Source organism: Callospermophilus lateralis, chromosome 10 (genome assembly GCF_048772815.1).
Source record: "Callospermophilus lateralis isolate mCalLat2 chromosome 10, mCalLat2.hap1, whole genome shotgun sequence".
Classification (NCBI taxonomy): domain Eukaryota; kingdom Metazoa; phylum Chordata; class Mammalia; order Rodentia; family Sciuridae; genus Callospermophilus; species Callospermophilus lateralis.
The window spans coordinates 16,825,961-16,853,368 of record NC_135314.1 but is presented as its reverse complement, the minus strand read 5'-3'; the positions used below and the strand labels follow the sequence as shown (position 1 = coordinate 16,853,368).

The 27,408-nt window shown below is 37.2% G+C and overlaps 1 protein-coding gene across 1 annotated transcript in view; it reads right to left on the bottom strand.

The window, feature by feature from the left end:
- The window catches only part of Cyyr1 (cysteine and tyrosine rich 1), a 107,117-nt gene that overhangs the window by 13,342 nt on the left and 66,367 nt on the right, over positions 1-27,408 (bottom strand). The window contains exon 3 of the mRNA XM_076868103.2: positions 2,711-2,868. Coding sequence (XP_076724218.1) covers positions 2,711-2,868 — 158 coding nt within the window. The remainder of the gene's footprint in view (positions 1-2,710; positions 2,869-27,408) is intronic.

Here is a 27,408-nt window from a genome sequence, read left to right as displayed (position 1 = left end):
GAATAACAAACAGTTTCATCTCTTCTTCTCATTTTATCCTAGTCCTAGCAACTTTACCTTCTTGACAAGTGGGGAATATTTTAAATCACAAATTGTTCTCTGTTATGGTTTGGATATGAAGTGTTCCCCCAAAGACTCACGCGTTGAAGGCTTACCCAATGTAGCAAGGTTCGGATGTCGAGCCTTGGAAGAATGACTGAATCCTGAGGACTCTGACCTTATTAGTGGATCAATACATCGATAACCGACTGAAATACTTAGAAGCAGTGGAAACCACAGGCAGGTGGGGCATGGTAGGAGGAGGTAGGTCACTGGGAGTATGTCCTTGGGGACTTGCCCCTGGCCCTTTCCTTCCTCTGCTTCTTGGCTGCCATGAGCTGAGTGACTTTCCTCCACCATGACCTTCCTCCCTGTTTCTGCCTTGAAGGCAGCTGACCATGGATTGAAATATCTGAAACCATGAGCCAAAAGAAGTCTTTTCTCCTCCAGGTTTTTTTTTTCTCAAGTACCTGTCACATCGACAAGAGCTGACTAGCGTACTTCTGAAGAGAGTGAAAGCTACGTGGACCAGGGTGAAACTTCAGGTCAGTTCCACAGGGATTGATCTAAGACTGAATCAGGTCTTGTCACGAGGTGGGCTTTTCATCATCAAGCTGTTTGCTGCATACCCACTATGTGCTAAGCCCAGCATTAGATAATCGACAATAAATATCATTATTAGATAAACTATATGCATCTTAGAAGATCAAAAGAACCCCGAAAATAAGAGTGACATAAGGAGGACTGGGAAGCTGTGGGGTGGGACACATGAGGATCTTAAGAGGGGGATTCAGTCAGGCTCCATTAGGACATGATCTTTGACCAAAAAGTTGAATAAGTGAGGGAGGCAGTGACCTTGGTAAAGCTCTGAGATGGGAGTGTGCCCTGTGTTCAGGGAACAGCAAGAGACAAAGTGCACTGGAGCCAGAGTGGGAAGGGAGAGAGGAGAAGAAAACGAGCCTTAAGAAATAAGGGGAGAAGGAAGGAAGGAAGGAAGGAAGGAAGGAAGGAAGGAAGGAAGGAAGGAAGGAAGGAAGGAAGGAAGGAAGGAAGGAGACAGAAAGTAAAGGATAAAGGGCCAATTAATACAGTATTTAGAAAGCCCCAATAAAGAAATGGCTTTTTACCTTGGGATAAATTCCTCTAGGGGACGTGGGGAGCCACTGCAAGATTGTGAGCACAGGAGTGTGTGACATCCAGGTAAAAAGTCTTAAGCTGGTTACTTTGTTGAAAATAGATCCCAGGGGGCCCAGGGAGGATGCTGGGAGACCTGCCAGAACTTTAAGGCAGTGACAGTGCTGTTCCCACTAGGGAAGTAACAGTTTCTGCTTCTCGCTGCAGGAAGGAGTCAGATACTGAATATATTTTGAAACTACAGCTGCAACATTTTCCTGGTAGACTGCATGTAGGGAAAGAGAGGAATCAAGGGTGACTTCAAGATTTTCGGTCTTAACTAAAGGGCTAGAGTTGCCATCCATTGAAATGGAGGAAGTTGTGGCTAGAAGGGATTGGGGGAGAAGATCAGAAAAACAGCTTTAAATATGTCACAGTTGGCATGCTTATTAGGCACACAAGTGGGGATGTCCAATACGCCCTGGGATAAAATGAATCTGAAATTCAGAGAAGAGGTTTGGATTGGAGATATTACATAACTTTGGGGAAACATTGGCATATAAGTGGTACTTTCATTGCAAAGTCAAATGGTACAGTTAAAGTACGCATGGATGAAGATGCAGAGCCCCAAGACACTGCAACACGAAGATAGGAGGGAAGAGGAAGAACTGGCAAAGAGGAACTGGAGAAGTCATCATTCCCACATTCATCTGAAACTTGCTCCCTCAAATGGATAGAGAAAAGATTTAAAAAGGAAGAAAGAATTATAGGATTGATGCATAGGGTAGACTATATTTTAAAGGCACCCTGTTCCTTTATTGCAGGGACTTAGAGAGGACTTAAGGGTGGAGGGGAAATTATTTTCTAAGAGTGTGTCAAAGTAAGAATTGGTTTGCCTTTTATGTGCCAAGTAATATATATGAAGATTGACAATGAAAGCACTATTGAAATCTCTAGTGCAAAATGCAGGATTTTGTTTATGGAATCACATGTACTCGATAAATTTATATATGGAGTTTCTAGCAGATTTTCAACAAATACTTGTCAAATTATTAATATATTACCTTTGCTCTTTGTTGAGAATTTTAATATTATGTGAAAGCTCTTCTTTTAGTATAATGAAGACACATGAAAACTTTTAAAAATAATTTTTCTCAAGACATATATGCTATTAAATCAGATACCAGTTTTCCGAGACATGCTTCCTCTGTAATTACCTGTCAGGCTCAGTGGTAGGTAGATGGTGTGTGTGAATTGTCTATTTATCTTCATTCTGGCTGACTGGCAATTGTAGTCAATGAGAGATCCATTGAAAATGTGAATACCCTCAAATACAAAATGGATTTTCTTACTTGGGTCTAAATAATCTCTATTCAAAGCTAGAGCTTCAAACTACATTTACTTAGAAATACCCTAGAAACCTGAGATTATTTTACATAGAGTCTTTAATTTTCTTTTTTTTTTTCTTTTTCTTTTTTTTTTTTTTTTTACTCTCTAAGGATTTGAGTCTAACAAAGAAAATTGGACCCCTCCTTCAGGAGAAGGCAGATTTTCTCACCAGGGTAGGAGGAGATGGCATTGATGTGGGTGGTTCTGATGACACCCACCCGGGTGCCCCGGTTGTTTTTCATGCACATGCAGACGCATATGGCAATTCCAGCAATGACCCCCATGATGAACACGATTCCAAAGACGATGCCAGCAATTGCAGTGCCCCTAAAAGGACAAACAAAAGCACCTTCGTTAAAAAGGACTTCAAGGATTCTTTAGTCTTTCAAATACGGCCCCATGGCTATAGGACAAGTGCTTTTTTTACAGATGTTCTGATGGACAACTTTTTCTTTCTTTCTTTTTTTTTTTTTTAAGAGAGAGAGAGAGAAATTTTAATTTTTTTTTTTTTTTTTTTTTTTTAGTTTTCGGTAGACACAACATCTTTATTTTATTTTTATATGGTGCTGAGGACCGAACCCAGCGTCCCACGCATGCCAGGCGAGCACGCTACTGCTTGAGCCACATTCCCCAGCCCTGATGGACAACTTTTTAAAAGAGAATTCCTTGAGTCAGTCAAGCAAACAGTCTATATTTCAACAGGTAAGGATAAGTTATAAACTTTTAGGGAATCCTCTTCTAGCACAGTTGACTAACCCATCATTCTGGTGCTGGTTTTAAGAGTGCATGTATTTATACAACACACAATTCTCTTTGTGTGCAATCTGAAAAGATAATTAAAAACCCATTCTGCTGTGTACCTAAGCAGCAAAGAATCTGGTCTATTGAGAACAGTATGTATGTGTTTAATGAAGACAATCTGATAAATGACATGATACCAAATATGATTTAATATTTATTCTTAATTCAAACCCTTCAAAGGATTTTTTTTTAACCACAGAATGAAAAATAAGCCAAACATCATATTCGTTAATATTCAAAATATAACAAACAAGCATTCCCATTAAAATCAGGAACAACTTAAGCATAACTTCTATTCCTACTCATGCTAATAGCTTTCTCCAAAAAGTTTTAGCTCATGCATCGAAACCATAAATATAAAAAAATGCATGAGATAAAACATTATCATTATTTGTGGATAATTTGGAGGCAACTGTATTCATCTACTAATTTGAAAAGTAATGAAAAAAATCTATCAAAATGAAAATTTTGACTAGTCAGTATCATTTCGAACAATGTTCCCTAAGGAAAAACAGCACATGTGTGTACAAATAATAACAAGGATATTCATCAATGTGATTGTGGTGAAATGTTCACAGAACATGGTTAATTTAGTAATAATATGATGAAAGAAAAAGCAAGCTTTAACAGTATTTACAGAATAACTGCAATGAGGTAAAACTATATTTCTAAATATCAATCTTTTAAATAGAGATAGAGCAGTTATTTTATAAATAGGGGGAAATAAAGGAATTCTCCACACTGACCTGCATTAGTGGTCTTCAGATCAAGCTTCTGGACCCTATTCCTGCTATTTCTTGCTGAACTGCTCTGTTTGTGGAACCACTTTCTTTTATTTATTTATTTTATTTGTTCTAATTAGTTATACACAACAGCAGAATGCATTTCAACTCACTGTACACAAATGGAGCACAAGTTCTCATTTCCCTGGTTGTACATGATGTAGAGTCACACCATTCGTACAATCATACATGTACATAGGGTAATAATGCCCGTCTCATTCCACCATCCTTCCCACAGCCCCTCCCCTGCCTTTCCTGCCCTCTGCCCAATCCAAAGACAGATTCAAACAGAGGCAATCTTTCAGGTCTTTGCATGCTGGTAAGCTCTTCTCATTAAAAAAAAAAAAAAAAAAAAAAAAAAAAAAAAAAAAAGCATCCTATTTTGGGTTTGTGAATGCAGTCTTGTTTCTCATTCTTTGAGGTACTTATGCTATATTCACTGAAACTTGCCTTAATTTTTCTGTTTCCTCTAGCCTGTGTTCCTTTTCATTGATTGCTCATTTTGACCCCTTTTATGTTTGTTTTCCTCAAATGTCTGGGGATCTTTGAATCCCCTCTGCTGTGGTTTACTTCTGGTTTAAATGTGTACCCAGGGGCTCCTGTGCTGAGAGCATGGTCACTAGTGTTGTATGTTAGGAAGTGGTGAGATCTTTAAGAGGTAGGCATGGCCGGAGGTTGGGAGGTCACTGGGCACATGTCCTTGGAAACAATTAATATGATTCTCCAATTGCTCTCTATCTTCCTGTCTTGTTGCTCTCTGTCAACATGCTCCATCACGATGCCATCTGCCATGATGTGACATAGTCACAGGAAACTTTGCCAGAGGTGTTTGGACTTTCAGACCCCAAAAGTACAAGCTAAACAAACCAATTTTTAAAAAAGTTACCCAGCTTTAGGTATTTCATTATAGTAATTGAAAACAGACAAATACAGAAATACACCTTCTTCTTCTTCCTCTTCTTTTTCCCCAAGGATGAGGACTGAACTCAGGGCCTTGTGTTGCTAGACAAGTGCTCTGCCGCTGAGCTAAATCCCCAACCCCTAAACACATTTTCTTATATATATAGGCTTTAAATAGGTGCTTGTTATTTCAGTGCTCATGACCAGAATTTGACAGGTGACCTCCACAGATAAAGACCAGCTGAGGTCAGTTTTCCTATACCTTTTCCTGTGGGCTGTTCATTTTTCTCCATGAAAAGATTCTCCAATATCAAACTTGGATATCATGCATCTGACTTCCAGTATCCTAAACCTTGAACTTTTGCTGGAAAGAAAATAAACTTTCACAAAATCCTCATGCTTTTACCTCAGAGACCCTGTCTCTCACAATACCATGACTGCTGGCTTTTGGATTTAAGAGTATAATCTCTGAACCCAGATAACCCGCATTCCAACTGGGGAACCCTGGGCAAGCTCCTCAGCTTCTCTATAACTCAGTTTCCTCATTTATAGAATGATAATTTGGATCCAATCTGTAGAATTTCTTGTCACGATCTTTGTGCTTGTGGATTTCTGTGCTTGGTAAGAAAGGTTTTTTTTTTCTATTCTCAGTGCTCCCTAGACACCTATTTTATACTTCTTTTTTAAAATATTTTTATTTGTCAATGGACCTTTATTTTATTTACTTATATGTGGTGCTGAGAATTGAATCCAGTGCCTTACACATGCTAGGCAAGCACTGTTTGACTGAGCTACAACCCCAGCCCTATTTTATACTTTTTAAAGATACCCATAACCTTCCACTGCAAATTATTGGAGCCAATCACATTTCACATGTTGAGGACTTTCAGATTTTAAAATACAGTATGCTGTGTCTTCTATGATACTTGCACAAGCAGCTGGGTAGCATCCTGGGCATATTTATGTTTCTATAATGAAGGTAGGAATATTAACACTCATGGATTAAAGATGGATTCAAAGAGAAGTAGTCTTTCGTGTCTTTGCATGCCTGTAATCTCTCTGTTTAAAAAAATATTGTCACAGATTACAAAGAGACGGCCCAAAAGTCCCAGGATTGTTCTAGTCTGATGTTGCCACCAATAGACCCTGACCTGCAATTCTGAGATCTTCAAAAGCTTGTGACAAGTGAAAGTACAGATAAGGGACTGTGAACCTGTATTTGTACTTTCCACAAGGTATTTTCTGAAATTTTTCCCTACTCACTTAAAAAAAAATAGAATACCATTGAAGATTTCAATAAACTCCTTTAAGATACTTCTACAGGCGTTTTCACTTTGCTAGTAAATTATGAAAGCAGAATATAAGACATATTTGGAGGTGTTGCTATTGGTAATTAAAGAATGTCAGAATCTAGTAATTTATTACAAAAATCTTCTCAAGAAAAAGAGATTTATCAAAGGAGATAATTTAAAATAAGAAGATGAAACTTTATCAGGAAACCTTTTTTATTATAATTTCATGTCAAAATAAGATTAAATTGGAGGGTTGAATTTATGTTCCAGAAATAATCAATGGCCCAATTATTCAGGCATAGAGTTTTCAAAGTATGTGTTCCGGAAGCTTTTAAGATATCCAATTGGGGCATATTTATATTAATTAATTCCTTTTTTAAATAGAAGAAAGTAGAATATTAGTCACATTTTGTTTCCTTGTTGACAGCTGCTGCAAAAGTGTCTACTCTTAAGGTCAATAATGAAGTCGCAACTCATACCTTAAAGCAGTTTTTTTGATTAAATCATGATTTTGGTGTCCTTGATCCTTTGATACCCATTAGCAATTGTAAATTAGAGTTTAACAAATGGCAAGTATAGAATTTATAGCATTATTTACTCTGTTATCAATTAAAAGAAACGATGGGAAAAAAAACCAGGAATCTTCTGTAAATAAACAATTTGATTTAGATAACTGTTGGAAAGAGAAACTATTAACTTGAGAAATTTAGCATCCTGAAAACACTTTAGGGAATGTATTTTTTTTAAAGAATGCTTTGCAGGATTTGCATATTTCCTGCCTTTGAAAACTTACTTTGGAATAATTTTAAATTCACAGGAAGTCATAAGAATAGAACAGAGAGGTCTGCTGTATCCTTCTTCCAGTTTCCCCCAAAGGTTACATCTTAACTATAGTACAGCATGAATGGGAAAACCCACATTGGTGTAAAGAGTGCATCCAGTTCTATGTCATTTGAACATGTGCTTATGTTCTTATGATCATTACAGCTAGCAAGGTTCCAAACTATTCCACCACAAAATACCTCCCTTGGGCACCTACTTCATGGTCACGTCCACTCCTCCTTTCCATTCTCAGTACCCCTTGGCTGCCCTGATTTGCTTTCCACCTGTCATTTCAAGAATGTTATATATATGGAATCACATGATACATGACCCCTAAGACAGCTAGTTTTCACTTAGCACAATGCTCTTGGAATCCACTCTAGGTTTTAGGTGTGAATTACAGTTGGCTCCTGGATAAGTAGGATTCCATGGTATGGATATCACACCATTTGTTTAATCATTACTTATTGTAGCACCATTTAGTTATTTCAAGTTTTGAGTTTTGCAAATAAATCTGGTGTATACAATCATGTACAGGTCTCTCTCTGGGTGTAAGTATTCAATTCTCAACAATAAATGTTCAGGAGTACGATTGTTAGGAGGTATATTATTTATGTTTGATTTCCAGAGAAAATGCCAAACTGTTTTCCTCAGAGTACCTGTACCATTTCATGTTTATACCAGCAATGTATGAGATCCATGTTTTCTGCATCTGTGGTAATTTCCCTGCACCCTTGGTATTACCATTATAAGTTCCATTAATTTTTAATTTTAACTGTTTTAATGGTGATATATCTCAACATACAATCTCCTCCTCCTCCTCCTCCTCCTCCTTCTTCTTCTAAAAGCAGTACTGGGAATTAAACCCAGAGGGCCTCTAACATTGAGCCATATCCCCAGAACTTTGAAAAAATTTTAGATATGAGGTCTTGCTTAAATTTCTGATCCTTCTGTCTCAGTGCTTTACTTAGCTTTTGAGTTGCTCTGACCAAAAGATCTGACAAGAACAATTAGAGGAGGAAAAGTTTATTTTGGCTCATGGTTTCAGAGCTGCATTCTATGGTTGGCCCAATCTGTTGCTCTAGGCCTGAGGGGAGACAGAACATGATGACAGAAGGGCGTGGCAAAGGGAAACAGCACAGGACATGGCGACCAAGAAGCAGAGAGAGTGCTCCTCTCACCAGGAACAAAACAGAACCCCCCAAACATGCCCTCAGAGACCTACTTCTTCTAGCCACACTCCACCTGTTTACAGTTGTTGTCCAGTTAATCCCTACCAGTGGATGAATCCATTGATTAGGTCATCTCTCTCATAATCTAATGATTTCATCTCTGAACATTCTTGCGTTGTTTCACAAGTAAGCTTTTGGGGGACACCTCATATCTAAACCAAAACACTCAGTGCCTGCTCTTAAACTCAATAAATGAAGTTGCAACTCAAACGTTAAAGGAGGTTTTTTGATGAAATCATGATTTTGGTGTCCTTGATCCTTTGACACCCATTCGCGATTGTAAATTAGAGTTTAACACTTGGCAAGTATAGAACTTATAGCATTATTTACTGCGTTATCACTTAAAAGAAACAATGAAACAACAGTAATCTTCCTGTATATAAACAATTTTATTTAACTGTTGGAAACAGAAACTATTAACTTGAGAAATTTGGCACCTTGAAGACATTTTAGGGAATGCATCTGAACATATCTAAACCCTAACAACTCAGCCTCTCAAGTTTTTTTGCCGGGTTTACCAGTGTGCACCATCACGCCTGGCTTCCTCGTGGTCTTAATTTGCTTTTCCTTAATGGCTAGTGAAGGTGAACATCTTTCCATGAGCTTATTTGACATTTCTATATCTTCCTCAATGAAATGTCTCTTCTTTTTTTCCCCCTTTAAGTGGATTGGTTATTTCACTGTTGAAATTTTGTAGAGACTTATTAAATTATAGATAAAAGCCCTTTATCAGATAGGTGGTTTGTGAATATTTCCCCCACTCCATAGCATTTTGTTGTTGTTGACCTCTCAACAGGGAGAGAATGAAAGAACTTTAATGAAGCCTTCCCATTGCTTCTTTCATGGAATGTGCTTTTGGTGTCATGTCTAAAAACTCCTTGCAGAGCCCTGGGTCTTCTTACGTTTCCTCTAAAGGATTTAGGTATGGCTTTATATCTGATAGTGAAGCTTTTTATCCATTTGGTTTAACTTTCAAATCAGGTGTCAGGTTTAGGATTTTATTTATTATTTATTGCCATGGATTGCCAATTGACTGAAAACACCGTCCTTCCTCCATTGATGTGCTTTCGTCCCTTTGTCAAAATCAGTTGGCCATGCCTGTCTGGGATATTTCTAGGTTCAATGCAGTTCTGCTGTTGCCTAGGTGTTTTGACAGTGTTGAGATTCCGTTGGTTGGTAAAGTTGTTCAGTTCTTCTGTATCCTTTGCTGATTCTTCTTTGAGATGTTCTATCAATTATCAAGGTGGGTGTTGAAGTCCTTAGATATGATTGTGGGTTTGCCTTTTTCTCCATTCAGTTCTGATTTTGTTTTCTTGCGTAGCTGCTGGTGGTCTTTGGAGTGGGGCTATATTGAGTTCTGCCTGTAGTGTTTGACCACAGTCAAACGGTTATGTTTAAAAGTTTTCTTTCTAGGTTGCCTCTTTCTGAATTTGGCTGGAGAGAGCAATCTTTTTATTGGGGCTTTTATGATCTGAACCCACTGGCGTTTTGTATTTCCAGCTGAAAATTCAGGGAACTCACAGTTCTGTTCTGTGGTCCACCAGGTTCCTAATTGTTCTGCCTTTTACTCTTTACTCCTCAGAATCTTCTGATTAGGGCTTATCGAAAAATAAAATATTATAATAAAAAACGTATTGTCTAAAATTGCAAAGTGAGTTTTTTAAAAACACAAGTAATATATAAATACCTTTACAGAAAAGATAAATACATGATAAATGTCTTTAAATGTCAGCTTTTAATACCTCTTAGGTTTTTAGTGGGAAAGTAATTGTCTACATATATTTAGTGATTCTGGACCTTTTTCTATGCATAAAAATAAACTATTCAACCACATTTATTTAAGCCAAAATGGAACTATCACCTGCAGAACTCCGTAATAGAAATGTCACCCTTTCTTAAAACCATATCAACTGTAAATGTAGATCAAACCTGAAGTTACATTTCCTCCCTCTTGGGAGAATAAATAAATATAACTTATTTTTAGTTTTGTAAATTATTTTTATTTGAACTGTTGATTTTCTGTCCCATAAAGCATAATTTAGTTAAAAACACAGAATGAGAACATTCTGTTTTCAGGATAACTGCCATAACACTTTTCATGAAATTACAAATTTCAAAAGTAATTGTATCTCATTATTTTAGTAATTTTGTATGACAATCAATAGATAAAACCCCAAGGTATTTATTATGTTTCAGATGTGAGGTGTCCCCCAAAAGTTCATGGGTAAGAAAGCTCAGAGGTGAAATGATTGGTGCATGAGCGCCTTAACCTAATCAGTGAACCCACTTGAATGGATTAACTGGGTGGTAAGATAGGTGAGTCGTGTGTGGCTGGAGGAGGTGGGTCACTGGGTTGTGGCTATGGGTATATATTTTGTCCTGGTGAATGAAGTTTCTCTTTCTGCTTCCTGGTGCTTTCCGTAGCCACACACTTCCTCCATGATGTTCTGTCTCACCTGAGGCCCCAAGGTGTTAAGGTCTGTAAACAAGTCAGATTGGCACCTGTTATTTTGACAGAGAAATGTTAGAGTCTGTAAACAAGTCTGGATGGCACCTGGCCAAATGCCAGAGGGAGTGGTTTGTGAAGTAACAAAAGCGAGCCATTAAGTGTGGAGATTCCTTATTGGTTGACTGCTGTATCTATTTTATGCTAATTAGATAAGCTGTGTAAAATGTATAAATATCGCTCAGATCCTACAATAAAGGGCTTCCATTCCTGCTGTATCAAGGTACACAAGTCATTCGTCACCCCCCGGATATTTTGCTGCAGCCGGACTGCGGCACCAAGGAATGAAATAAGCCATCTAAAAATAAAGACCTTGGAAACCAGGAGCCCCAAATAAAAACTTTTCCTCCTTGACTTGTTCTCGTCCAGTATTTTCATCACAACAGCAACAAAGCTGACCGAAACAATGAGACGATCAAGTTATTCTTTGTAATCATTCATTGTAATTATTCTAAATGAATGCATTCTTAGTTGATTTAGTGAAAGAGCAGACAGACAAAGGCCATGGGTGAAATGAGACCCACTGGTTGTTTTCATAAACAGTGTTTTGTTAGGACAAAGCCACACCCTTTCCTTATGTGTTGTCTGGCTGCTTAAGTGCTACAAAGTGAAAGTTGGATAGTTGTGAAGGAGACCACATGCCTACGAGCTTCAATATTTACTGATTACTGACTTAATTCTCTCAAATATATTAATGTTGATTTTCCCTAAATGAAGTTTTTGAAAAAGTTATGCCACTAAAGATATTGTAAGAAAGCAAAATTGTGGCATAAGTGGGGCAATTTGTACTGACAATTGAACACCCTATGGTATTGGGATGCTGTTTTCATTCTTTTAATTAGAAACTCAGAGGAGTTGCAAAAGTTTGAATATTCTTTTTGATTAACCCTATTAATATTAGTTACTCTAGTATATTTCTGATGCTATCTTAACACAAAAATCATATATGTTTCATGGAATAAATAAATAAAAAGTATTTGAAACCTTCAAGCTCCCCTCCCCTTTGTACATCTCTTTTGTTCATAATAAATCAGTGATAAAAAAATAAGTGTGAATAATAAAAGACAATAATAAATAAGGTCTCTAGTGTTTCCTGTTTCTGTCACACAGCTCCTAAAACCGTTGGAATCTCTGGAGTGATGAGTGTTTTTCTCAAGCTGATGAAAAGACTGGTTGCTGGGAGCTCCTACAAGGGACTTGTCACCAGCAAGACTGAGGTATGATTCAATAATTGGAATTTTCAGCTCTACCAACTGACCTTCAGGACGGGAAGGAGGATTCAGGGTTAAATTTATCACCAACGACCTGTGATTTTAATCACACATGCTGTTTTACTTAGCTTTTTCACTGTGGAGCCTAAAAGACCTGACCAGAAAAATTCTAGGGGAGGAAAAGTTTATTTAGGGGTTCACAGTTTTAGAGGTTCCAGTCTATAAGAGGCTGGCTCCATTCTTTAGGGCTCAAAGTGAGGTGGGACATAATCGTGGAAGAGTGTGGCAGAGAGAAGCGGCTCACATGATCAGGAATCAGAGGCAGAGTGGGGTGGGGCGGGGGGGAGAGAGAGAGAGATCCACTTACCAGATACAAATGTAAACCCCAAATCCATGCCCCTGATGCCCACCTCCTCAAGACACACCTACTTGCCTTCAGTTACCACTCAGTTAGTCCATATCCAGAGATTAATTCCAGGGATTAATTCACTGGTTGGGTTAAGACTCTTGCAACCCAATCATTTCTCTGTTAACCTTCTTGCACATGAGACTTTTGGGGCACCTCACATCCAAACCATAACATATGCCTACTTAATGAAGTCTCTGTAAAACAATGATGCACATACAGATGGCTTTCAACTTGTTGAACACCTTGAGGTGCTGGGGCAGTGGTGTGCTAGACAGGGCATGGAAGCCTGAAAACTTCAAGCTCCTCTCCCCGAATATCTTGATCTGTGCATCTTTTTTGTTTATAATAGATCAATAACAGCACAGTGCTTTCCTGAGTCCTGTGAGTAGTTCTTGCAAGTGACCATCCTTGAGGGATCTCTTTGGCTTTCTAACCAAGTTGCATACATAGAAAGGAGGATATCTGATATTCAGAGACCTGAAAGTTATGTCTGGTGTTTGCAGTGAGCACATGTGGGAATGAGCTCTCAAACTTGTGAAGTCTGAAGCTAATATGTCAGAATTAAATTAAATTATAAAGGACAGATATTGTTATCAAAATTGGCTCATGTTAAGGGAAAAAAATCTTTAAAGATGCATGTAAGTATCAAGTTCCTATTGTTCAGCTTCATAGGTAGATGTTGACTACTGGATGATAATGAAAGAAATTGGAACAAAATTATGGTCTTAAAATTTGTAACAGTAAGATTTTGCAATCTAGACATTAAATGTATTTGTAGTGTGGCTCTGACAATAATATAAAACTGTCTTTTATATCAAGGCTCAAAGATAATTTATTTCATTCCATTAATAGCTTTTATGTGTAGAAAAGATTCTGATAATGTTGCATTGTTAGAATGATACTGACAACACAATTCTAGACATCTTGACATGATTTTACTATTAAATGATATTTAAGAAAAATAGTAAATGTGAGAAAAATTCTAGGGAAATATTTCTGTTCTCTGATATGATTCAATTTACAAATGCATTTTAGCAATAAGCATAATAAAAGAATTTATAAACATTTTAAATAATTATTTAGTAACTCACAAAATATAGAAAAATAAAAAAGGCCATAGAAATATTTGATGCCCACATAAAAAGTATGCAAACTATAGAACATTTTTGCTAAGAGAAACTTTTCATATGGACATAAAAGGTTTTAAGAAGTACATAGCAAAAGGTAAATTTTTAAAAGGGAGAGCTTTCTGGAAAAATGACCACAATTTTGAAAGAATAAATTTGAAATGAGTTAATTTCCTATTATAATGTACAAATAAATTACACATGAAAACAATTTTTTTTAAAATTTATTTATTAAAGAAGGAAATGTAAAAACATTCTATTTCTTTATCAAAATCCATGTGATGAATTAGAGCAATGACAAAAATCCTATTCCAACAATATACAAAAGAAGAATAAAACTTAGAATAAATTGCCCATTGGACTACTACAGTAGTATTTGCTTAATAATCTGTGTTTTTTGTGTCAATGCATTACAATATTGTCATACCTTTCAAAACCAATACTTTATAATATTTTGGGGAATTTGTAAGAAATATAGTTCAGTAAAATTTTGACTCTCTTAAGTTTAAAATAATGCATTTTCTTGCCGGGTGCTTTAACAAATCATTACAGACTGGTCAGAATGGAAAAACAAACTTAATGGAGTATAGTTTTCAATATTATTTACCTCTACAACTTCCACTAATAATCATAGGTCCTCAGAACTCCAACTTGCTCACTATATCTAGTAACATGCACATCTCCATATATTAAATAAAACTATAATTCCAAATGGTTAAATTGTTATGAAATATTGTTACTAATCCATGTGCATAATATTTATGGAGAGTAGGAGTACCAACCTAAATGATTTTCCCAATAAGCTTATATTAATTGCAAAAAGAATCCCTGTGACACATACATTTCCAAAGATAATAGTAAAGTAAGAAAATAATGACTCTGAATGGATAAATTTATCTGGTTTACTGAATCAAGCCCTGTGGAAGAGAGAGTTGTCTACTTCAATTTCTGTCTTCTGCATTTTCTTTGATAAAAGAAATCTTGAATATTAGCTGAACACACAGCTACCTGAAATAAATGTTTTGATCTAGGCACCCTTCAAGATATATTTTTTTAATGTGATGAAGTTCGGAAAATAGGTTGTAGGTAAAACATTTTGTGTCATTCCTTAAGAAACCCACTTAAGAGATGGCTTGAATGGGATTTTTTGTCCCAACTTCTTCATTTTACCCTCTATTCTGCTTTCTGAAATAAAAAATGCAGTGACCAAGTCTCCATGTTGGCCCAAGAGAAAAAAGGCCATATCCTAGGAACAGAGACAGTAGGAATTTGATAGAGTTTGCTTCTCCAGTAGCTACATAGAAATGCTACAGCAGTTGCTTATCTCTGAATTTCTTTTACCTGAGAGAATTAGTTTTAATTTTAATCCATTAAAATCACCATTACTTTGAGTGTGTGTGTGGCTGTGAATGTGTGTATGATATGCTGTCTGACCTAATCTGATTAAATACAACTCCTTTTTCAAGGTTATTATACAATCTCAGCTACTGGAAACTAAATGAAATATTTAATGTGTAAACAGCAGTTTTATGGAATATACAGATACTCGGAAACCTGTATAAAAGATTCCACACCACCACCATCACCCCGCATATCAGTAGCAAGAGGACAAGAGATTACATTCAAATTCAGTTAAATTGTAATCTTTCATCTTACATTTTATGTAGAATTAGATTTTATGACTCAGTGAGGACCTTCAAGAAATAATCTACATTGCTTAGACATCAAAGAAGACATCAAAATGAAAATAAAAATGGTCTTGAATGTGTTGTGAAATGTAGGGTGATCTTTACAATAATACTTTTATCACTAGATCTCAATGTAAATGCTTTGATTGATGAAGAGAGCAAGAATAATTAAGGACAAAAAGGATCCTTTGAGAATTAGTTGTTTTGCCCTTATCTCCACTGATCATATTTTCTGAAAAAGTGCTCAGCTCCAATCTGATTTTGTGCCAATATATATTCAATGGAGATTAAGTGTGTGTGATTAAACAACAGTAATATTGAAAATACCAATTAAACATTCATTTCCAGCTTTCTACATAGAGATATAAATACATATATATATATGTGTGTGTGTATATACATGTATGTATATATATATATATATATATATATATATATATATATGCACATATCTATCATCTATCTATATGTACAGGGATAGAGAGGGAGGAGGAGGAGGAGGGGAGAGAGAGAGAGAGAGAGAGAGAGAGAGAGAGAGAGAGAGAAACAACACATATATTTCAGGGAATCCTCACTCAGAAGCATATTTTCTAAACCAAAAAGTCATTTATGAAATATATTCTATCAAATGCATTACTCTGATATGTGTATGCACACACATTTATCCTCTATCATATTTTCCTTTTTTTTTCCATTAGTATGGGGATTGAACCCAGGGGAACTTTACCACTGAGCTATATCCTTAGTCCTTTATATTTTTTCTTTTTAATACAGGGTCTCACTATGTTACTGAGGATCTTGTTAAGTTGCTGAGAGGGCTAGTGTCAAAATTGTGATCTTTCTGCATCGGCCTCACAAGTTGAGTGGTGACACTGCACCTGGTGCCTTATTATATATCCTTGTTGTGTTATAAATACTGTGTACAAACTGTTTAAGTCAGTTTTTTCATTGCTATGACCAATAGGCCAACAAGAACAAATTTAGAGGAGAAAAAGTTTATTTTGAGGTTCATGGTTTCAAAGGTCTCAGTCCATAAACAGGCTGTTACCTTCCTTGAAGTGCCTGTGAGGCTGAACCTCATGGCGGAAGAGTGTGGTAAAGGAAAGCATCTGGGAATGGCACTCAGGAAACAGAAAGAGAACTTTGCTTTTCCAAGAGTGAAATATAAACTCAATGGCATGTCCCTAATGACCCACCTCATCCAGCCACAACCTTCCTACCTATAGTTACCATCCAGGTAATCTCTATCAGTAAACTAACACTGATTAAGTTAATATTTTCATAACCCAATAATTTCACCTCTAAGTTTTCTTGAATTGTCTCACACATGAGCTTTTGGGGGACACTACACATCAAACCAAAACAGAAACCAAATGTCATTTGAATAGCTGTCAGTGTACCTCCAAAATGATACAACAAAACATACTGTATATCAAAATCTAAATGAGTGGTTCATAGCTATGGAAGTTTCTAGAACCTTTTCAAGTTATATTTTCAACATGAAAGTGTTTCATTTAACTATTTAACAACAATATTTGAAAAGGTGGTACTAACCCACAATTGAGTATATTTAATTTTCCAGTCATGACTCTCAGGGGGTTTGATTTATTCCTCAGCCATTATGTCTACAATTATTCCAAATGGCTATTACTAGATAGCAACATCTGTCACATACTGGCACTGTTCTGGGTCCTGAGGTATGAAGATGAGAAACATATAATATATGAAAAAAATTTTAAAGTCATCTGTCATATAGCAAACAAGGACAGAGATTATGAGGGTCAACTATCTCCAGGCATAGAAGACTAAGACTGGAGTACAATGAAAGAATTGGTCACACTCAGCAAAAGAGAATTTTTTTTTTCTAACAATAAAACCTAATGAAGATAGCAAACTAAAGGGTGTAGTTGTGATTTCTCAATCTTCTTAATTATATATAAGAGTTTTTGACATGGATGGTGTTTTGTGAAATTGAATCCAACCCACATGTTTTGCAGGTATAAGAACCAAATATGCGAGAGGATTAAAAAAAGTACTTGTGAAAGATCTTGTGTCTAGTTTTGTGGTAGGTTTAAGGACAGAGCTTGGCAGTCTTAAATTGTCACCACAGAGCCGTCTAGGTGGCAGTGGGCTATCTTGTTCTTACTCTTTACAATGTTCATGGTATTATGGTTTGGATGTGTGGTGTCCTCCCCTCAAAAATCTCATTTGTGAAGCAATGCAAGTTTTAGAGGAGAAATTAATTAATTAATTCAGTGAATCTATCCCCTGATAGGGAGTAACTGATGGTGCATAGGGAGTGGCCAGAAGAGATGGGGCATATCTTTGGGGTATATATTTAGTGAGCTGAGCTTAGTATCTCTCTACTTTCTAATCACCATGTGAGCTGCATCCCTCCACCACACTCTTCCGCCATGTTGTTTTGCCTCACCTCAAGCCCTGAGGAATGCGAGCCAGCTATCTATGAACTGAGACCTCTGAAATCATGAATCATGAAATAAACTCTTCTTCCTCTACAATTGTTCTGTTCAGGTCTTTTGGTCACAGTGGTGAAAAAAGCTGATTAAAACACATGGAATCTCATCATTGAGCCCAATTCTCTACAAAGCACTAGGCATGTAAAGATGAAAGGAAGTCTAGTTGGGAATTGGAGAGACTAGAGTAAAAGTGATTTTTCATATGCTTGGAAATTGATGCTCAGAGATCTGGTGACTAATTGAATGGGAGAGTGAGAAGCAGTCATGCAGAATGCCCTACATGGCAAACAATATAATCTGTAAACTGTGTTGACATGAAAAGACAAGATTTAAATAAGTGGAGTCACTGCATATGAGTTCTTCTGCCTTCCCACTTTTGAACCCTAAAACATTCTTCTGGATATAACACTGTCATTCCTATTATATCAGCAAAGGGTATCCTTCTGATGTAAGGTTTGCTGAAACTTCCCACTGAGCTAATCATTTTAACTTGCTTATGATGATTACTTTAGACCAGACTTTCTATGCCTTTTTATCAAACAAATAAAAAAAAAATCACAAACCAATTTTTGAAAGAGACTACAAAGATTTCTATTGAAAGTTCACTTCTTTCTGAGATTAAGTCCCGAAAGCATATTAGACTCAAGAAATTGGATCTTATTATAAAAATTCAGACCTAATCTGCTTTTCTTCCCACTTACTCAAGGATGGAGTTTCAAATATATAGAGAGGCTCACAGTAATTGACCTGGCAGAGCAGCTACCTTTCAGGTCCTAGAATTTAAAGGTTGATGTTGGAGTTTGTAAACCTTTCCAGATTAGCTGCTGAAGCAGGCAACAGACCCTGATGGCATAAAAGTCCCCTGGCAATGAGCTCCTGTGCCAGCCCAGTATTTTTTTTGTGTGGCTCTGCTGACTGCTTGGGTATACATTTCAAGCTGGCTTGCACTCCTCTTCCTGGACCCTGGTGAGTCCCATCCTCTGCCAAGACAAGCACATGATTGATTACTGTCAATTGGGGACATCTTGTGTTCTAGCCCTGCCAGCCATTTGCCTGGTTTTGACATTAGTTATCCATACCTAACTCTCATGAGCCTAAGGCTGTCTAGACCTGGCAGCTGCTGCCTAGTCACACCTCTCAGAAGGTCTTACTTACAACTTCACCTGTGCTAGACTGATGTGATTGATTAGAGCTGTCACATTTGGTCTTTCTCTTAAGATCTCACCTCTTTCTCAGTAAAGTCATTCACAAGCAATTCATTTTCATCAGAGCATCAATATCATTCCCTCTTGGTTTAAATAACTGCTGCTAAGAGCTCCAAGTAGTTACTGCATTTATGTCTTACCATTATCTATCAGAGAAAAAATAATTTAAATCTACTCTCATTCCAGCAAATATAATCCCAGAGAAGGAATGTGTTTGGCTCAGATGGGAATGGTAACAAACCAATAGTTTTGGTACCATGAATAGTGCAGCTTAGGTTACATGCCTGTCCCTAAACCTTCCATGTGTAACCAATGGGGGAAATAAAGGTAGCTGGTTCAAGAGAGGAAGTAGGAGTTGGCAAACAAAGAAATAGATGTTTGCACACCTGTAAACTTTTATAGTTGGCATTGTTACAATTTCAGGTCCATGTCTGCATCTATAGGTATAAGCTGGAATTATAAGGAAAGAAGGACAGATAGGGACAAATGCCCCAAACCTAAGATCTATTTGCCCTTCACCCAAACATATAAGTGACACTAAAATGTCAGAAAGATAACTTTGGGAAAGTTTGCAGGTTTGATACCATGAGGATTTCTATGGCCATCCATTTTGACAAACCCTTACTTCAAAAAAATAGTTTAATCTAGAGATTGGTGAGAATAGTAAATTATGCAACACCAAACATTTAAAAATATCTCCTCTGTCCTAAATATAGTGTTGAAGGTTTAAGAAAACAGAGACTGGGGATGACAGATGTATATATACATGCCATTCATACTAGAGTACGGCATTAAGAGCAAATGGGGAAGCACAGACTGGTTCTATGAGACCAAAGAGGATGGTACCTAATCCAGACATGTCAGTGTGTGAGGGCATATTTTAGTGTGTGGTGAGTAGAGGTTGGTGTGTGAAGGAAAGAGATTGTATTGCATATGTGGTGCCTGAGAATGGATTCCTGAAGGAGATAACTTGTCTGACTCTTAAAAGAAGATACAGAATTAATCAAAGAGAATTGAAGGGATTATAGCAGAAGGGATTTTATAGATTATAAGGATTATATAGAAGGGATTTTATGCTAAAAGAACAATTTATAAGTGCCATAGGAATTTAATATGTCATGATGTGATAAAGAAGCCATGAAAAGTCAAGAGTTGCTGGAATAAAAAGAAGGGAGGTAAGGTTGCAGAATAAGCAGGGGTGTGGGCAGATTGGGAAGGTCTTCAATGACACTCTAAAGAGCTTGGAGTTTTTACTGGAGTTCATGGGAAGCAAGTGAAAAGCTGTCAGCATGGATCAGTCTAAGAGTAATGTGGAGACTGGATTTGATGGTTTCAGACTATATGCAGGAAGCCCTCTTAAAAGATCACTGTAATTATCTGAGTAAAAGATGGCACAAGACTCAACGTGACAATGGAAGTGTGTCAGGGAAGAAGGTGGGAAGAAAGGAATTCAGGAATAACATAGAAAATCAATTCATCTTGAAGTCACCAAGTTTCAACTCCTCAAGGACTATTAGAGCTATGCCATCATCAGTCACCTGAAGTTTTTGAATAATTCCAGTATTTAAAAGTCACTAAGTCTGGAGGCCATGTATGTGTGTGACTTTGAGGATGAATTTAATCTATCAGACCTCCATCTCTCTTCCAAAAAAGAGAACTCTACAGAGGGAACACTCTGACTCTTTATAAGAAAGAAGGTAAGGGTCAGACCCAGAAAGGTGTCATAGAGAGGCAGGACATAAACTGTGCTTATGTTAGTGCTTATGTCCTTTGTTAGTGATGCCTCCTGGCCTGCCTGGAACCAAGTGTGTTTTCCAACATGAACATTTTTATTAAAAGCTTGTCTAGTTTTTAATACTGCATTCCATAAACTTTTGGGATAATGAACACACAGAGATAGGAGGTTGGCTTTATTCATAAAAGCAACAAACTTTTAATTGTCCTCCAAAACTCTTATACTTAAGCCTCTCTAAAACATAAGTTAAAAAATAATAGTTTTTGAGTTATTCTTAGATTGATTCATGCAGTCTGATCTTCTCACCCAGGTCTTTGTACAGTTAGAATCTAATTAGATTAGATAATGCTTGAGCTTCCCTTCAGCTTCCTAACACCACAACTAATTAGCAGAAATTCTACCTTAGTAATAGAGTTGCTGCTGGTCAATAAAGGAAAGCTAAGCAAAGGTGGAACTCTTAGCCTAATGAACTTAGAAAAAAGACTGGAAGTAAGTAAAATTTTGGTGTGGTTATTAATTATATTCCAATGAGAATAAAAATTCTATATGAATATTGACTTGTTGTAACTGAAGCTGAATTTATTCACACAATTGTCTTTTCCAGTATCACCTTCAATTCTGAAAGAAAGAGAAAATATCTTTTTCCAATAATTCTTATCTCATTTATTGTCAATACAAGCAGCAGTCTTGTCTGTGGAGAGATAATAATCACCAAGGCAGTAATGAATATTTTATATAAGTAATTATAACTGCATATACCTATTCATATTGTCTAGTCCACTCTAATGACTTTAAACTTGGAAATATACAGTTTTATCTTAAAAGTCCTGGCAAAATAGACTAAATAATTACAAAATAACTGATATATCATCTTACATGACTTTTTAAAATAGTCAGGATATGTTAAGCTGCCTTCACTGGTTTGCTGATTCCACAATATGTACATTTATTAAAAGATTGCATTTATTCCATAAGTACATACATTTTTTTCAATTAAAAAAGAAATAAAATTTTAAAAATGGGGATTCTGTACTTTTTTTTTTTTTTTAGAACAGAACACTTTATAGTATTCTTTGAAATTCTTACAGACCAGGGAGCATCTTACTTTTACAACCACACAACTGAAAGAGAAGGGATTTATTCCTGGTTTGAACCATCAGAGTGATGGTTCTTATATCACAGTTCGGTCTAGATGTATGTCTCAGAAATCAGGCAAAGTTCATCCTGCTCCATGTATTAGGACAGAGGTAACAGGGAGGAGTAGCCTGAGAAATGACAGCTTTCCTACTAGGGGGCAAGAAAATTAGTCAATATAAACTCTGCAGACTGACTGTCAATATAGAACACTATAAACTACGGTTATTCAAGTAACGTTTATTGCTGGTATAGACAGGCAGAGTGAAGCACATTAGTCTGAGCTGTTCTTACCAATTGATGATTCTTCTGATGAAATTAATGCAGATTAGGCAGAAGGATGTGGATCTAATAAGGAGAAACTCAGCACCAGGGAATAAGGGGGTAATAATCTTTGGTTTTGGAGATCCACCTTAATAAGGGGAGCAGTAGACTTCAGGCAGAAATGGGTAAGGATCACCAAACATCCACATGCCTCTTTACATTTCCCACTTTCTCAGATCTCCTGGAATGACCTTGCAACTAATGTTCCCCTATGGATACTAATGGAAGGTATATGTCTCTTCCTGTCAACATCAGTTAGCATCAATGCCTCTTCTTCAACTACCTGTACTCCCCTGTCTGCCCACATGACTGGAAGTAAAGGGTTCTTTAGAGATGAGACAGCCTATCATATGGAAGGAAGGTGAGTTACCATGTCATGGATTGAGGGAGAGTCGCACCACTGAGATGGTGCTGTGATCAAAAAATGAAAGTGTGTTGGGTTAAGCCACTGAGATGCTAGGGTTGGTTTGTTTCTGCAGCTTTGGCTTTATCATTAAGAGAACAGATGTGAATTCAGCAATCCACATCCCGTGTTTAAATCCAGTTTCCACTAGTAATAAGCTCTGTGGCTTGACCGCTTTGAGCTTCAGATTTTGAAGTAAGAATCTTGTTATCAGGACAGACTGCTGGAAGGGGTCAACTCAGGAAACAAAATGGAAATGCAGTGGTAAACTCTTCCAAGGATTCTGGGGTGGCCACTAAGATCCCCCAGATATATAGCTGCATGGGCCTGCACAGGCACCTGACATTGTTCAAAATAAAAGAGCTAATCCCATTTTCTCTGTGTGAAGGCTGTGGTCCTCAACTCTGGCTCCACATTAGATTTAAAAAAATCATAAAAGAAGGATGATGCCTGGGTCCCAACCCAAATCAATTAAATCAGAGTCTCTGGTTATGATAGCCAGGCATTGTGATATTTTACAATTACCCTGGTCTTATTACTATATAACCAGTGTTGGGAATTACTGAATTGGTGCAACTAGAGGCTAAGAATTCCACAGTGATATCTAAAGCTGCTTAAGAGTTGTCTCAATATAAATAGGTTTAGGGTCCAAGGCAAAGAAACATCAAATGGACTCAAATGTATGAAACTGGAAAATGAAGTGATTTTAGTAGCAATTTCTCAACAACAAAAAAGAGAGTGATTTAATTTAAAACACTTTTTTTTACAGAGATTACAAAGAAGAAAAATGGTTATGAATATTATTATTCTTGTTTTCTCTTCAGCCCTCATTTTATTTCATTTTCTCTTATTTTTTTTTGGGGGGGGAGGCTCAGGGATTGAACCCAGGGGTGCTTTACCACTGAGCCACATCTCCAGTCCTTTTGTGGTTTTTTTGGTTTGTTTGTTTGGTTTTTAATTTTGAGACAAGGTCTTGCTAAGTTGCTTATAGGGCCTCTCTCTAAATTGTGGAGGCTGGCTTTGAGCTTGCTATCCTCCTGCCTTAGCTTTCTGAACCACTGGGATTAATTAATATTCTTACTCTACTGGATACATGTAAATTATAGGAAGAAATGACTGATGTTAAGTGAATATTCAACATGGAAAACCATTTTTGTGGAGACGAGTTGCTAGGAATTCAACCAGGGCCTCAAGCAAGGTAAGCACACACTTTACATACTGAGCAACAACCCTAAACCCCGCAACATAGGAAACTTTTAATTAAGCCTGGTAAATATACAAAGCTACTAAAACATTAACACAATGTTACAGAAATAAAAACATTGAATAATTGCCGGCAGTCTTTTCTGTTCATTGATTGTCATTAAAATATATGTTTGATTGCAGAAAAATTGACTGATCAGTGTTTCCTAGAAAAGGAGAACATTTAGCTCAGCAACCTAGACATTTCCCGATTTGTTCAGACTCATTTTGTATCCAATTTCATATTCCACTGCTGACTAATCCACAGTCAGCAAGGAAGACCAATTTCTATCCTAGATGTGAATGAACCATAATGAAAAGATATATAATAATTTCCTTTAGTCATTTATAATTGTCACTCATAAATTACTCCTGTTTCTTAAATCACTAAGTGGTAGTGGGAAGAAAAATTTAAAAATATCTTTTGGTAATGAAAGATATTTATTGGACAGTAATGTATCAATTATTTGGTCACCAAGGAGCACATGACTAAATTACTCAAAGTTGTAACAGTTCCAAAGATTTTATTTATTTTTACTTGAAATCAAAGTAAAAATTCTTACTAGTTTTCACTGGTCCCCCAAATACTCTCATATTTGGTCAAATTTAATCTGCAAAGGGGCCCTTTCATACTAATGTACCCTTTAGCAGAAAATCCATTTCATAAAAATTCCAGGGAACAACACCAATAACTTACTTGATAGAGTTAGTTTTGGATTATGCCAACCAATTCACCAGTTCATGATTTCAAAGATTGTTTCATCAATCTTGTATCTCTCAAGTCAAAGAACATAAAATAAATCCTTTAACAAGAATCTGGATTTGATTCTATAAGAAAGACGAGGTCATTTTTTAAAAGCAAATCAACTCGCAAGAGTGCCAGGAGAAGTGTGGCTACAAAGAAAAATGGTCACAGGAGATTTCAGTCCAGAAATCTGTAACTTTGCTTTTCCCTTCTGCTACTAGCAGAGAGTGTGTGTCTTATGTATTCCCCGAGGGAGGTTCTAAAACTCTATAGAGCTAGAAAAAACAATGCAGTTTGGTTTTTTACCATTTTAAGTTATTAAAATGCCATGAACTCTAGTGAGGTGTGGGTCATGTCCACCTGGTCTACCTGAGAAGGACATACTGCCTCCTACTACAATATCATAATAATATAAAATTAATAATTTCTTTTTGGGGAACCAATCAAATTAGAATCTAAACCCCTGCTATGTGGTAAAATGCCTGAAGAATACACATTGTTTTCTGCATTGTAAGACAAGTAAACAATTCCTCCCTTCAGCAGAGCCAGATGCAAATATTGATTTTTATACTTTCCATTGAATTAAAGACCCTAAGTGGAGTCTCAAACCAAATCCATGTATTTCACTTGCATCATATATTTTTATTTGCTTTGAAATTTCAAGCTGCTAAATTTGTTGTCAATGCTATGTAATATCCATCCTTTATATTTGGAAAGTTCTTGAAGAGAACATTTACCGACTATGGATGTTTTTTAGGGACTGGGGATAAAATAGTGACCTACTTCATACATTTACCTACTATGGATGTTTTTTTTAGGTACTGGGGACAAAATAGTGACCTAGAACATATGCCATTTAACCTCTGCCAGGGAAAAATAGTTGGACCACAGACATCTGATGTTCAAGATAATATTTTTAGTGGTCATGAAAATGGGTTTTGAAAGGTGAGCCAGTCAAGGAAGAAAAGAAAAACTATTTGGGAAGAGGAAATTTGTAGAAAGGTGAGAGAGCACAGGCCTCTTTTAAGAGGGAGAAGTTCAATAAAGCAAGTACTATGTGAAGTTTTGATGGTAGAAAGGTATTTGACTAATGGTCACACAGAAACTAACTCATGAAAGCCGCAGGACAGTGAAGCCTGTTACGTAAGGGGCAGGTGGCAGGAAGGAAGCAGTCTTTCAGGAGGATACAAGTAGAAGGGAAAATTGATTAGAAGAGGAAAGAATGGAGACAGGGATACCAGTAGAGAGGCTTCTATATAACTGGAGAGGAAAAACGCTGTGAGTGCCTAGTGGCTGAATGGTGGTCACCAGAAGACATTTCCATGTCCTAATTTCCAGAACCTATGAACGATATTGTTTTTGGAAAGGGTCTTTACAGCTGTAGTTAAATTAAGGATTTTGAAATATAGACTTCATTCTAGATTATCTAGGTAGGCACCGAATCCTGTGACAAGTGTCCTTAAAAGAGACATCAGGGGGATGTTGCAAATGAAAATTGGAGAAGGCAAAGTGACTGTGGAGGCAGAGTCTCTGCATGAGCCAAGGAGTGGCAACTGTTCCAGAAAGTGCAAAGGGCTAGGAGGGCTTCATGCTTAGGTAATCCAGAGGAAATATTGCTCTGCCGACACCTTGCTCCCAGACTTCTGGTCCCGGGAATTTCAAGAGACATTTTTTTTTTTTTTTAAGAGAGAGTGAGGGAGAGGGAGAGAGGGAGGGAGAGGGAGAGGGAGGGGGGAGAGAGAGAGAGAGAGAGAGAGAGAGAGAGAGAGAGAGAGAGAGAGAAGTTCAATATTTATTTTTTTAGTTTTCGGCCGACACAACATCTTTGTTTGTATGTGGTGCTGAGGATCGAACCCGGGCCGCACGCATGCCAGGCGAGCGCGCTACCACTTGAGCCACATCCCCAGCCCAAGAGACATTTGTTTTAAGCTAGTGTTTTAAACATTTGTTGCTTTAAGCTAGTGTTTTCGGTAATTTGTCATGCTAGCTGTGTGTAAATAATACAAGCAAGGTAGGAGAAAGACCTGGAAGGAGGGAGAGAATCTGGTGCACTCTGAACAGGTCCAGAAGAGCAAGATCTAACCGAGTCTATGAGTGAGAAGCTGGAAATGAGGCTAAATAGGCAAACAGGTTATGTTTTGAAAAGCTCTGGGTCTGAATGCACACGCCAGAAGACCGATGAATAAATTCGACTGGTTGGAGGAGGATCATGTTTTGGACAATTGGAAGAAAAATTGGAAGGGGAAGAAAAATAAATAGAATGCAGGACAATAAATAGAATGCAGGGGAGGGATTTATGCCCTGCTCCAAATAGAGCAAGGCCTTAGTCACCTTGGGCTGCTATAATACCAAGGTGAGTTGGTTAAACAGTAGACATTTATTTCCTATGGTTTTGGAGGCTAGAAAGCCCCAGGTCAAGATGCTGGCAGATTTGCTTCTCGGTGAGGACCTGCTTCCTGCGTGCAGATAGCTGCCTTTTTATTGCATCCTCACATGTCAGAGAGAGGAAGCTCTGGTTTCTCTTGTAGATGGGCATTGATCACATCATGGGGTTCAACTCCCATGATCTCACTTAAACCTTATTCCCTCTCAAAGCCTCCGCCATCCTGATAACATCATCTTGTGAAGAAGAGCTCCAACATGTGCATTTTGTGGGGACCCAAACCTTCAGTTCATAGAAGGCAAGGGATTTGACTCTCTGTAGCAGGTGTGGGCCATGTGGATCAGAGTCATCCTAGAGCTGTTCTGGGTCCTGAGAGATCTACCTGGAAGGGCAGTAGGGCTATACCAGAAGAGTTGTCCATGTGGAGTGAATAATGGAAGGACAGGAGG